Genomic DNA, 12249 nt, shown 5'->3' with positions numbered 1-12249 from the left:
CCAATGTCATTTGGCAGATGCTTATATCCAAAGCAACTTACAGAACTAGAGTACAATCTACTGCGGTTGCGGACAACCTATGTATTATATTTCATTAATTAAAAAGACATGAAATTAAGTAACATGCTTAGGTTAATTCAATGCAAGTAAGTGGCAGGAGTCATGTGTGTCAGGAAGTTCCTAGTTAAACCATGTTCTTTGTTTGCTACTGGACCATCTGCATGGTTGGGTGAGTATTTTGCATGTGTTGGTGCATGTAGAAAGGAATGTTTATTAAGCAGTTCATATTTGTGCCAAGGGTAAATAAAACAAATGATCTTGGTTTTTTTATATATTTATTTGCTTTGTGAAGGTTTTAAGGTTTTCATCTTCCATTAACAGATGGTTACAGTCAATCTTTCTGAAACTCTAGGCTAAAGCAGCATTGCAGGGAGAGATCACTCCATAGGGCTTTTCAGGAAGCACTAAGAAAGACCTCTTTTCAGCTGGAATATTAATAGACCGTAGCCTTTCCCTGGATAAAAAAGAAAGATTACATATTCTTGTTTAATTGTGGCAAAGTTTTTTTTTTATTTATTCCTGTACTACACTACTGAAAAACTGTTTTATACTTGGGAGATCATTGCCATTTCAATATTCATGGTTCTAATTATAAAAGATATGGCAATTATTACTGATGGCACCTGCAAATTAAAGTATCTATTTCCTTATCAATATCTTGTCTGCAAATGTTATCATTTAGAGTTTTACAGTATAACACTAATATTTTGAATGTCACTTGTTTCTTTGATTGCACAGATTCCCCATTTTTCTTTTATATCGCTTACTGATTGAGCTTACATGCAGGTAGTCTTATAGAAAATACATATCCATATTTTGTGGGTTCATTTTCCATTTTGTGCGATGTTTGTATTAATAAAATGTGATGCATCAACTAAACAAGCTTGACAGGCTGAAGCACTCTCATATTCTGGAATTCTGTTCTCCTTACAGTTTTTGTTTGCTTCTGAATTTGTTTTCTTGTTTACTTATCCTAGTTGTTGTGATTTGTTTGTACCACTTTAGAAATTACAAAAGTGAATCTTACCGGTAGTAGTTATCCCTATCTGGATTGTGGAGGAAGCGCTCAGTTTGGGAGTTGAAAACCGAGTGATAGCCTCTGGCGGTCTTGTTCCACTGTCTGTTACTGATGTCATAGCGTCCTGGACCAGCTGTGTTCTGGAACAGTAATCAACTCACATTACAGGAATGCTTGTGTTCAGGCTGTGATGGACCGACCATGAGAAAGGCTGACCAGACCATCAGGTAACACCTTGAAATGCAAGATTTTTTTTGTACTAGTTAATGTACAGTCTGAGATGCTCAAATAATGACCCCCCATTACAGGGTCTTGCCTCCAGTAAGTGCATTAGTCAGTTGAATAATTTACATAATTTTAAGTTTATATCTGCTCCTGGAGGGACAACATTTTGCAAGTTTTATAGATAATTTAAAACATGCAATGGCTAAATATGCATAAATCATGGTAATTTAGACTAATCAAGTATTCAACTTAGTAGAGTAAGAACTCAAGGGAAATCCCAAATATGATGTGGTTCAACAGGAGCAGAGGTGCTACTGCATGTCATGACTGACTGGCTTGACTTTTGGCTTTGACCTGTAGTGTAAGGAGGAAAGATCAGGACAGATACAGGAACATTCATTTATGCTTACAGGCAGAGGTGTCCGTTTCTAACGCTTTACATAAATTGCAAATCTTTTTATTCATGCATAGAATTTGCCTCGGTTGTACTAGTGGCTGTTTACACTGTATTTATCCGGCTGTGAATGCAGCTCCTGCTTTGTAACAGTTGGCGGTAAAAATCACATTCAGATTCCCCCATCATTTAGGAGATTTTAATCATGCTAGCCTGGGGAAGGTTCTCCTTAGATATAAACACCAGGTAGAAGTTGCAACTAGGAAAAATAAAATATATTGGAGGCATACCGGGTGTTACTTTGCACCTCTCTCAGCCAAACAGTTTATAATGTAGTATTTCTTAGTCGAAGATATAAACGGAGATATATAAAAGGCATATAAACTAATCACAAGAACTGTGAACCATACGAACTGTGGTCAGCTGAGACTCAGGAAGTGCTAAGTGACTGTTTTGTTACCACAGACTGGAGCATGTTTAAAGAGGCCTGTTGTGCTCTTCAAACAGTGATATACATTCACTTTTCCAAGAGCATATGCATTCCTTGCAAATCAGTCACTGTGTACAATAATAATAAGCCCTGGTTCAACACCCTGTGGGTAAAGAAAAACAGGGCATTAAAAAGAAGATGATACTGACTTCAAAACCAGCATTCCAATATGCAGTAAAGAGGGCTGAATATACTGCAAGACCACATTAGAAAATAAACTACCAATGACATCCAAAGCATCTGGCAGGGCCTTCAACTAATCTCTGACTACAGGGTGAAATAAACTGCTCCAGTTGACAATCCCTTTTTCCCCAGACAAGCTGAATGAATTATACTGCAGTTTTGATGCACAAAACAACAAACAGCAAATTTCACCTAGACAGCCAGTTTAACCCTCCAATCACCCTTTATCATTCAGGAGCATAGTGTAAGACAATTTTTCTGCATACAGAACAGCAGGATCTCGGCCAGACCTTGTTTCAGCAGATACACTGAAATCTTGTGCCAGTGAGCTTGCTCCTATTTTTACAGATATTTTCAATCTATCCCTTAAGCAAGCTAAGGTACCACACTGCTTTAAGATGGCTACCAAAATACCAGTACCTAAGAAATCCACTGTGAACTGCCTTGACCAGTAGTCTTGATGTCTGTGATAATGAGTTTTCAAGCAACTCAGCCAATTTCCTGTTTAATGTGTACTTGGACCCATGCCAGTTTGCCTACAGAGCGAACAATGGATAATGTAGTCTCCCTGGAGCTCTATAATGTATTTCAACATGTAGAAGTACCCAGTAAAATGCCTGAATCCTCTTTATTGACAACAGTTCTGCTTTTAACACAATCGTCCCTTTCAAGCTTTTTGATAAGCTGACAGAGATAGGTATTAATTAGACTCTGTGTTATTGGCTACTGAGTTTCATTTCTTATAAGAAGCAGGTGGTGAAACTGAAGAATACCAAACAGATCAGAACTCGTCACCACAGGAGCTGCTAGGGATGTGTCTTATCACCTCTCCTTTACACTCTGTTCACAAATGACAGTAATTCACATTCAGATTCAGTCAAAATGTTCACTCATGGTACTACTCTCATAGGGCTCATCACAAACAATGATAAGTCAGAATCTAGGAACGAAGTAGATTAGTTGAATGGTGTAGCCTAAACAACCTGGAACTAAATGTCAGTAAAACAAAAGAATCTGTGATGGACTTCAGGCAAAACAAAGGGGAACTCTCACCACTATACATCAGTGGACAGCTCGTAGTGGTGGTAGAGAATTTTAAAGGGCACCACCATCTCCAACTCTCTAAAATGGTAGGTCAACACATCCATTAAAGTCAAGAAAGCTTACCAGAAGCTGTTCTTTCTGAGACAAAGAACTTTGGAGTGTCACAGGAAGCAATGAAATTGTTGTATAGAACTCCAGTAAGAGTGCTTTGACCTTCTCCATCACTGTGTATTATGGCAACACTTCTGCCAGGACAAGAAGCAGCTAGAAAGAACAGTGCATATTGCCTCCAAAATTGTAGGATGCCACCTTCCGACTACAGACTCACTCTACCTCTCTAGACTGAAGCAAAAAGCCCTAAAGATCCTCGCTGACCCTTCTAACCCTACCCAACCTCTATTTACTTTCCTTCCTTCTGGCAGGCAATTTAGGTCTATCAAGATAAAGACTACTAGGTTCCATAAAAGCATCTACCCGAAGGCACAAGCAAACCTCTGCACATTAATTTTGACATTTTTGGACAGCTCAACGTTATTCTATCTATAACTGTTATTTATTTTATTACTGGTGTGCGTCTAGAATGTGACGATATGTTGAGTGGGTATTGTCTATTATTTACTTTAAGTTGTTTATTTGTATAGTACATTGTATGAGCTCACCAAACCAAATTCCATGAATCTACAGTAGTTGTTATGGCAATAAAGTATTGAACTTTAACTTATTTTCCTTTGAGTTTAAGTAATATGATGCAATATTTTACAAACGTTCTCAGAAATGAAAATTTTGCAATGTTAAACACTGTCACAAACGTAAAAATAAAATTCAACACCCCTTTTGGAATCCTTGGTATACTTTCAGTTTTAATGCCTGTCTGGTTTAGATAAACCACTTACCACCTGTTAAACAACCACAAACATTTCACAGATTTCTTTCTAAAGATATTATATTTTCCTCATTATCTACACAAGTTTTTTTTCAATGAATATATTCAAAAGTCCAGATGACTAGTTTAGATTTTTTTAGTTTAGTTCAGAAAATTGACTTTCACAGTCAAAGTACACTTTTTTTCTTTTCATATGGGCATTCCATATTGTTATGAGTGATAGTACTGCATAGACTTCAGGGTTACCATGGATAAGCATAGCAGGTACTTACATAGTTTCCATTCTGGAGTTTCTCTGTCCTGCTGTTGACACGTGGTGCAGAGGAAAGGAAGGGAGGTGGTTTTTGGTTCTGTGGTTGGGAAGTTAGAACCATATCATACCAGCCAGGGCCAGGGAAGGTCTGGGAGCAGTCAGAGAGAGCAGACACCATCAGACAACAACAGCAACACACTGCCCTGATCTCGCTAGGTGGCGATACTGGGAGCACCCATGCCAGCGCCAGGGCCTCATTGTAGTAAGTGTGCTGTTTTTAAATTCTCAATATGTGTTTGGATTATTTGTGTGTTGGTTTGTGAGGTGTAGAAAGAGTTAGATGAAGCAGGAGTAGAAATAGCAGTAGACTAACATAAGTGCTTTTAATTACTAACATGTACTCATGCACTTTTTAAAAATCTTAATTTCTATTCAGATATGAGAATCCTGGTAAGTTGGATAAATTACAAAAGTACCCTATAATCACACTAATATATTTTTAACATTTTAACTCTTGGCTGATTAAAATATTATAATTATAATAACAGGCATAGAACAGAAGTCCTATTAAAACACTTAATTTTATAAGAAGATGAGGATTTGTCTCATCAACCAATATCTTGCTGGAGCAGATGCTCAATATCAGTGACGTAACAAGAACTGTGTTTCAGTAAAGTCTGATGTGCTGTCTGGTTAAGATGCAAATGATCATAATCATGAATTCTTGAAAACCCATCATAATGTAAAAAAACAAGTCAAATACATGAAGTTCTAAGAAATGTTTATGATTGTGGTGAGCCTCAAGTCTTTTCACAACAGAAGATGCTGCAGATGGGAAATGTGGTAAAAAAGAACATGATTTTCTTTGGGTCCCTTTAACACAACATTACATTTAATGAACTACATAGCTTTAACTTCAATGTTCAAAAACAAAGGATGACCTTGCACTGCCAATGTTAACCCAGACCTGTGGTGCTGCATTTGGCATTTGTACTAGATCACTAGAGATACTGTACAAGTTAGTGAGAACTGACCGCAGGGCGAGGACACAGGGACAGGGAATTGAGGAAGATTCTGTCTGTGGGGACAGCAGGGTACTGGGGCAGGGTGCTGAACACACCATGCTTCTTCTTCTCTTTCCTCTCCAGCCCTTCCACCAATGTCTTCACACCGCTGCTGTATTCTCCAGGGTCCAGGTTTGCTTTTTTCTGGAAAAGTGGTGAAGCACAATGAAGGAAGAATAAGGACTCTAGGACAGTGAATGTGGCACACATGGATATATGATTCTGTGAATTAGGACAATAACCTTTTTAATAATAATGACATCCCTCTCACTGTTCATATTTTGTTTGCACCTTCATTCAGAACTATCTGGTTACCTTACAGTTAAATAGGGAAAAACATAATAATAGGTGTCAAACACAATGTAAAAGAAAGGAAGGAAGATTAGAAATCAATTATAAAAATCTAACAAATTGTCAGAATGGTAGCTGATATTAAAATATTGGCATGGCAGAGTCAGTGGGCTTCCCTGACCTCTGACCTTCTTATGCACTTTACAAAACGTACTTCTATTTAGCTGGGGTGTGAAATAATGTATCCAAATAGTATTACTGCATTTGTGACATTACATTTTTTACAAAGCCTAGCTAGTGAGAACACAGAGCACAGATTAGGAGTTGGATGTCCCCTGCTGGCAGGATGTGGTAACTTCACATTTCTTGTACAAAGACACATACTGTACCTGACCAGGAACACACTATTGGAACTTTTCATCTTTAGCATAAGCACCATTGTCAGCCTCCAATGCGTGAGGTTCTTATATGGAAACCTGGCTGGTGGCAGTAAATACGTCAAAACCCCAGAGGGTCAAATACACAGGTATTAAAGAAAGCAGCTTATACCAGTTCTGCAAAATAGCCACAGGTGGCAGGCCTGTCTCGGCGGCCAGTGAACAGGTCATATGGTCCTCGTTTACTGACTCTGTGACCTAGAAGAAGGTCAATGGAGCTCTTCAGATGATAAGTGCCCGGTCCTAAATTGCAGCCCTGCAAACACACATATACTAAATAAAATGGCAAGCAATAATGCAAGGGTATGGACGATGTTATAATGCTAATAATACAGTCACCTAAATAAGTTGCCTTAACTTATTTTTTTATTTTGATTATATATTGCTTGGTTTGAGATGATTGCTTTTAAAAGTGTAAAATAAAGTAGATTATTATTATAGTTTAGTTGTTACCTAACATAAACCATAATTATTTATTCAATCAAAAAGTAGTCAATCTAAATACAAATTCACTGGGACTACATATAAAAACAATGCCTTCATATTTCTTTTTAAGCACTTTTTTTTGTAGATTCAGTACAGTTCATGCAATACAGGTTGCAGGACTCCAAAGTCTCAGAAGATAAATACTCACTACTGTACGCTCCTCAAATCGCTTTACCCCATAGTTGAAGTCCATGGGGGGATATGTTCCTGCTGACTGGCTCTTCTTCTCCCCCAGTACTGCCCATGGTATCCCCCCTTTGCCATAACTCCCAGGCCCCGGGGTCCAGCTCTGCAGCAGACAGTGCCTGACATCACTGCTATGGTTCCCAAATGAGCTTCACACCAAAAACACAAGTAAACCAAAGGAATTCAGGTGCTGTATTATCCCTGATAATGTTGAACCTCTGTGTTCAATACATCTGCACAGATATTTTGCACACCATGCAGAAACACAGCCTAATTAATAAACATATTTTCTACTCCTCCATATCATTTGAGAATGATATGTTTCATTGGAGGGACCCACCTGTCCCAGCATGTGCTAGGTCATGTGAACCCTAAGGACTGTAAAGTTGTAAAAGTTCTCTACTGTGGGAACAAGTAATAGGTTTATTCCATGCTGAAAAGAGAAGAAAGAAAACACAACGTTTCAGCTGTGGAGCCTTCTTCAGGTGTCACCTGAAGAAGGCTCCACGGCCAAAACGTTGCGTTTTCTTTCTTCTCTTTTCAGCATGGAATAAACCTATTACTTGTTCCTTTGCAGCCTACGCATGCTGACGCAGCTACCCACCTGAACTACTTTCTCTACTGTGTTGTGCTTTGCGAAAGAAGGCTGATATAAATCACCTCACAGGAGGTAAGGTTTGTTAGTACATGTGCTTTTGACAGGTGGCAACAGGCATAACTGGCTAACATGTCATTTCTGACAGCCTAAGTGGCCTACAGGCAATGGTTTTGGAATAAAGAAAATACATTAATTTCATGCACAGCTCTGTCAACTGCTGTTGACTGAGAAGTCCCATTTCTCCATAAACAGCTGTGACCCTCTAGTAAAATAAATCCCATTAAATGCTGTTGCTGTATTCCCCATTAGAAGTGGACTGGTCCACTATTACAAATATTTTGGTAAGGAAGTAAATTAATATAGGTGTATACTTTTTGTCATCCACTTTCCTGTCTTTGTACACTCACAACATAATCCAACACTTTAGGGAGTATCTGGGCAAAGAGTGGATACTGAATACTGCATACAGTACTGTTTACAATATACTGTTATATACAGTCTGGCAGTGTATTTATACTGTGTCCTACAGTAGGTTGCAGTATACCTGCGGATGATTTTTAAACCTCTCTTCTCTGGCTTCACACACTCCTCTCTTACTTGATGGCCTTTTCTTTTGCAGCTCAATAAAGTCACAGATCTTGTAGCTTCCTGGGCCCACTTTGGTTTTCTAAAAGGAAAAGCAAAACTTACTTTTGTGCCTTTGCACATTATAATATATTTAGAAGCTGATCACTTACTCTGCACACAACTTTGAAACAGCAAGAGTACTGGGAAGTTGTCCTCATCTTCTCCCTTGCTGGTGGATTTGTACCCTGTCCTAATGAGTATTGATGGTGGCAAGACCGTAGGCACTCCTTTTACTCAGGTAGATTTGTTAGTATTGATCTTTAAAACTAGATGGTAATCCAATTGCTTCACTTACCAAGAAGCTTTTTTTCCCCCAAACATCTCTATACAACAGAAGGGGCACCTGTGACAGTCTGCTTGTCTCTTGTGCCTTCTTCCACCCTGGGCCCCTTGTTCGCTGCCACACTGCCCTTGGGCTGAAATCTCCCATCTCTGGATCATATGTGCCAGGGCCGAGCTTCCTCTCCTTCAGACAGATGTTCCCAGAGACAGGTGCACAAAGAAAGAGTTGGACAGGAACAGACACAGACAGGACATACACGGACAGGGAGACAGACAAACAGAAACAAAGGCCATTAACAAGGGAAGTGTGCATGTCTATATTTCACTGTTTTGTCTAGATTGTTCTTAAGGTTCTTATAGTTAAAAAACCAAGGTGGAAATATTTTTTTACTCAGACAGTAATATGTGTATTATTTTATGTTGAGCTACATATTTTTAGATACTTTCAGCTCAGGGGATGACCCTGAGGATGACCCAATTGGCCAGTGTGTAGTTAGAGCCATTTTGGACATAGCAGTGACAGAGTTCTCTCATAATGAGTCCTACATGTGTTAGTGTCTCCCACCATAAACTGGTTTTGTATAGAAACTCATACTTTTTTAACAAAACAGGCATTTGTAATAGAATTGTCTTGGAGAATTAAAGTTAACAGCTATTAAGGTGCAAGTATTTTTTGGGAAGAATTTACAATTCAGTATAATTTTTCATTTAAGTGTTTGTTATGACACAGACACGGGAACTGAACACAGGAACACATTTCCGTGTTGTTGTGGGAGAGACGTGAAATATTGCTGCATAGCAATAACAGAAAACAGATTCCCTCAGACTTCTTTACCATTTCGTTTGTACTTTTTTTGCAGTATGGTATCTCAGTGTAGGTACCCGTCTTCTTATTAGCAGGATGGACGCCAGAGACGTCGAACCTGTTGATCAGAGCAAAAATCTATAGTAACGTACTGCATGATTAAGTTTGATTTTCCCATGTTCCCTGGACAACCTTCCTACTTTACATTTGAGTGAAATTTGTTGTTGTTATTAATTTGTATTAATATTACGTTTTTTAAATTAAACTAAATTTTAGTTCTAGAAGTAGCCCTTATCCTTGAAAACTAAGCCGAAGTAATAATTAAAATGCGTGACTGTAATATTTGTTTAAATGTGCACTGTTATTTTCTTTTATCGACACTATTTTTACAAATGAAATATACTGTACAACTCAAAATAGGTCTGATAGTTCACATAAATACAAAAAAGTCCATATTTTACCTCGCAGACTGTACTCCGAATGGGGCTCCTTCGAACTTCTTCTCCCCCATTATCGTTTCCTTACCGCAGCTAATGGAGATGAATGATTAAACATCAGAAGTGCAAACAGCCGGAAGGCCTCTTTGAGGACTGGTGACCATGGCAACAAGCGACGCTCATTGCTCTTCTTGAATATTTAAAGCGTGGTCCAGGCAACAACAGAGTAGGGGATAAACAGACAGGCTTACCAGATTACGTTATTACTATATACCTTCGTCATAGTAATTAATTATAAAAAGTAATCGTTTTTAGCTGTTGCAGACATTCTGCAAGCGGACGTTTCCTAGTATTTGTATTTTGTATATAAATTATATCATATATATGGATGCGTGTTGCATTACTATTGTTCTACTACTATTAATAATAATGCAAGTGTAATTTAAGGTGTTGTTGTGAATAAGGGCGTCAGTCAAATAATCAGTCATTATTTATTGTTATAACGGTAATGATTAAAGATGTTACGTGCACATTTCTTATTTAAAGAATGCAGTTTTTATGCTTCTAGTCATTTTAAAGTTTATTCTTGCAATTTACTTCATATAGCTGTTCAAATGAGTTCTGAAATGCAGTCTCAATAGGTTCTAATCTATATATATATACTGTACAGTACCTGCAACTTAACAGTAGTGTCAATATTGCATTCTTAAATTCATTTCTTTGGACTGACATGACTAGAATATTCAATACTGGTACATAAAGTAAATAATTAAAAAGTTTACGTACAGATGCAGCCATTCAAAACGGGTGGGGTATTTCGCGGTACCCTGCGGTGGGCGTGTCGCATCAAAACGCAATTTCACGCATATCACGCGGTGCATCGCGTCATTTGACGTCATACCGGAAAGTATCCGGAATCACCTTGTAAAACCACCAGGAGGAGCCAATAAAGCTTAACCTCTCATGTACAGCATTTGAGCTTTTAAATTTAAACTGTGTATTACAGCATGTTAATCATCAGTCATTAAAAAGTTGGTATATTTTATGAAAGCAAGATTGCTCAGTTGGGCAAAAGTACACAAACCTACCTTTATCATAAATATTTTAATTATGCAGAAATATTTTATGCATCAAAGCCTTTACCGAAGATATTACTCATAGTATTAATAATGAATGACCTTGGACAAGCTGTAAACTCAAAGTATTATGCTGGTCCACATTATTTGAAATCGTCATTTTAAATGAAAAGACTTTATTTTTTCATCAACAAAAAGTAACACCACAGCATTTCGTTGATCTAACTAACAAGGATGGGACATTAGCTAGCCAATATGATAAAGGAATAAATTACTTTTTTTGTTTATTTCTTTAGCACATTTATTTGAACATTTCTATCGATTGTACAAGCACTGAAAAACTGTCCAATCCCTAGTTCGTCAGGCATTTTCTTTTAGTATAACTGACATAAAAAACCCCTTGCTTTTAACAGAGCGTTTCATAATTTCTAACAACGAAAATTATTTAAACTGCGACACTTATCATTCAACCAGAGCTCAAAATATCACAAGGATCCTCAAGAGCACAACAAAGACTGTTTTAAAAGATACTTGTACCAGATACATGAGAATCCAAGCTTTTTTATCTACGGTTTCTTATCTACGCTAAGAAGTAGCTTTTAAAATTTATCACACAGTAAAAAGTCAAATTTTAGGGGCGTCCGTATACCAGAGATTATGGTACCGCTTCAGAAGGGTCTCAACCAGTCAGATTCCAGGACCGGAATTATCTGTTTTATAATCGAAAATATGTAATCACGTATCTAAATAAATTAATAATGATATTAATTTAAGGATCTAAATATCTAAATCTATGTATCTATATAGCTGGTAGTATTACTGTATTTCTCTTTCTTTGTAAAAACGTTTTGTTAACACCCAAATCGCAGGTGGATTCTGTTTTTTGGTCTGTTATGGTCTGTAGCTCAAATCCTGCTTAACTAAAAATTAGACACGAGAAGAGTATTATTGGACAATGTTGTGAGGCTCTGGCGGAATTTCTCTGTAAACTGAAGAGTTATAGAGGAGACAGGTTGTGTATTGCTTCTTTTGACACTTGTAAAAAAAACATTCCAATGTTAATGCGACACAGAAGATAATGTGGTGTATTGGTCGTTAGTGAAAAGATTTAATCATTTAATCTCTTTACTGTGCACATTTTAAGCATTCCGCTTAGTATTGAATATTTATATTACTAAAGTAATTTATATTACTAAAGGGAAATTTTAGTAGCTAAGCATAAAACGCAGAGGAGCATAACGAAGGTCATAAAGGTCATAAACGATAATAATTTAGGAACATAAACATATTATGTAAACTGTATGTTGCTGTTATTGGTATTTTAAAGAAAAAATACACACCAATACTCAATTTCTCCTACAGTATATTGACATTTTTTATATTTCAAAATAACACATGTTCGTACTGTAT

The 12249-nt window shown here is 37.4% G+C and overlaps 1 protein-coding gene across 1 annotated transcript; it reads right to left on the bottom strand.

Annotated features, from left to right (window-relative positions):
* Nucleotides 1–408: 408 nt before the first annotated feature.
* Nucleotides 409–9837, bottom strand: LOC148823639 (ciliary microtubule-associated protein 2-like). The gene is made up of 10 exons (XM_088928399.1): nucleotides 9788–9837; nucleotides 9357–9444; nucleotides 8535–8705; nucleotides 8157–8279; nucleotides 6977–7117; nucleotides 6455–6598; nucleotides 5585–5758; nucleotides 4570–4698; nucleotides 1088–1218; nucleotides 409–514 (listed from the first exon to the last, which is right to left on the bottom strand). Exons 1-10 carry the CDS (start codon nucleotides 9835–9837, stop codon nucleotides 409–411), a joined length of 1257 nt encoding a protein of 418 aa, XP_088784525.1.
* Nucleotides 9838–12249: the final 2412 nt, after the last annotated feature.

The sequence above is a fragment of the Atractosteus spatula genome, chromosome 11, assembly GCF_055471065.1.
Source record: "Atractosteus spatula isolate fAtrSpa1 chromosome 11, fAtrSpa1.hap1, whole genome shotgun sequence".
Classification (NCBI taxonomy): Eukaryota; Metazoa; Chordata; class Actinopteri; order Semionotiformes; family Lepisosteidae; genus Atractosteus; species Atractosteus spatula.
The sequence above is the reverse complement of the archived record's forward strand: the minus strand, read 5'-3'. Positions and strand labels throughout refer to the sequence as shown.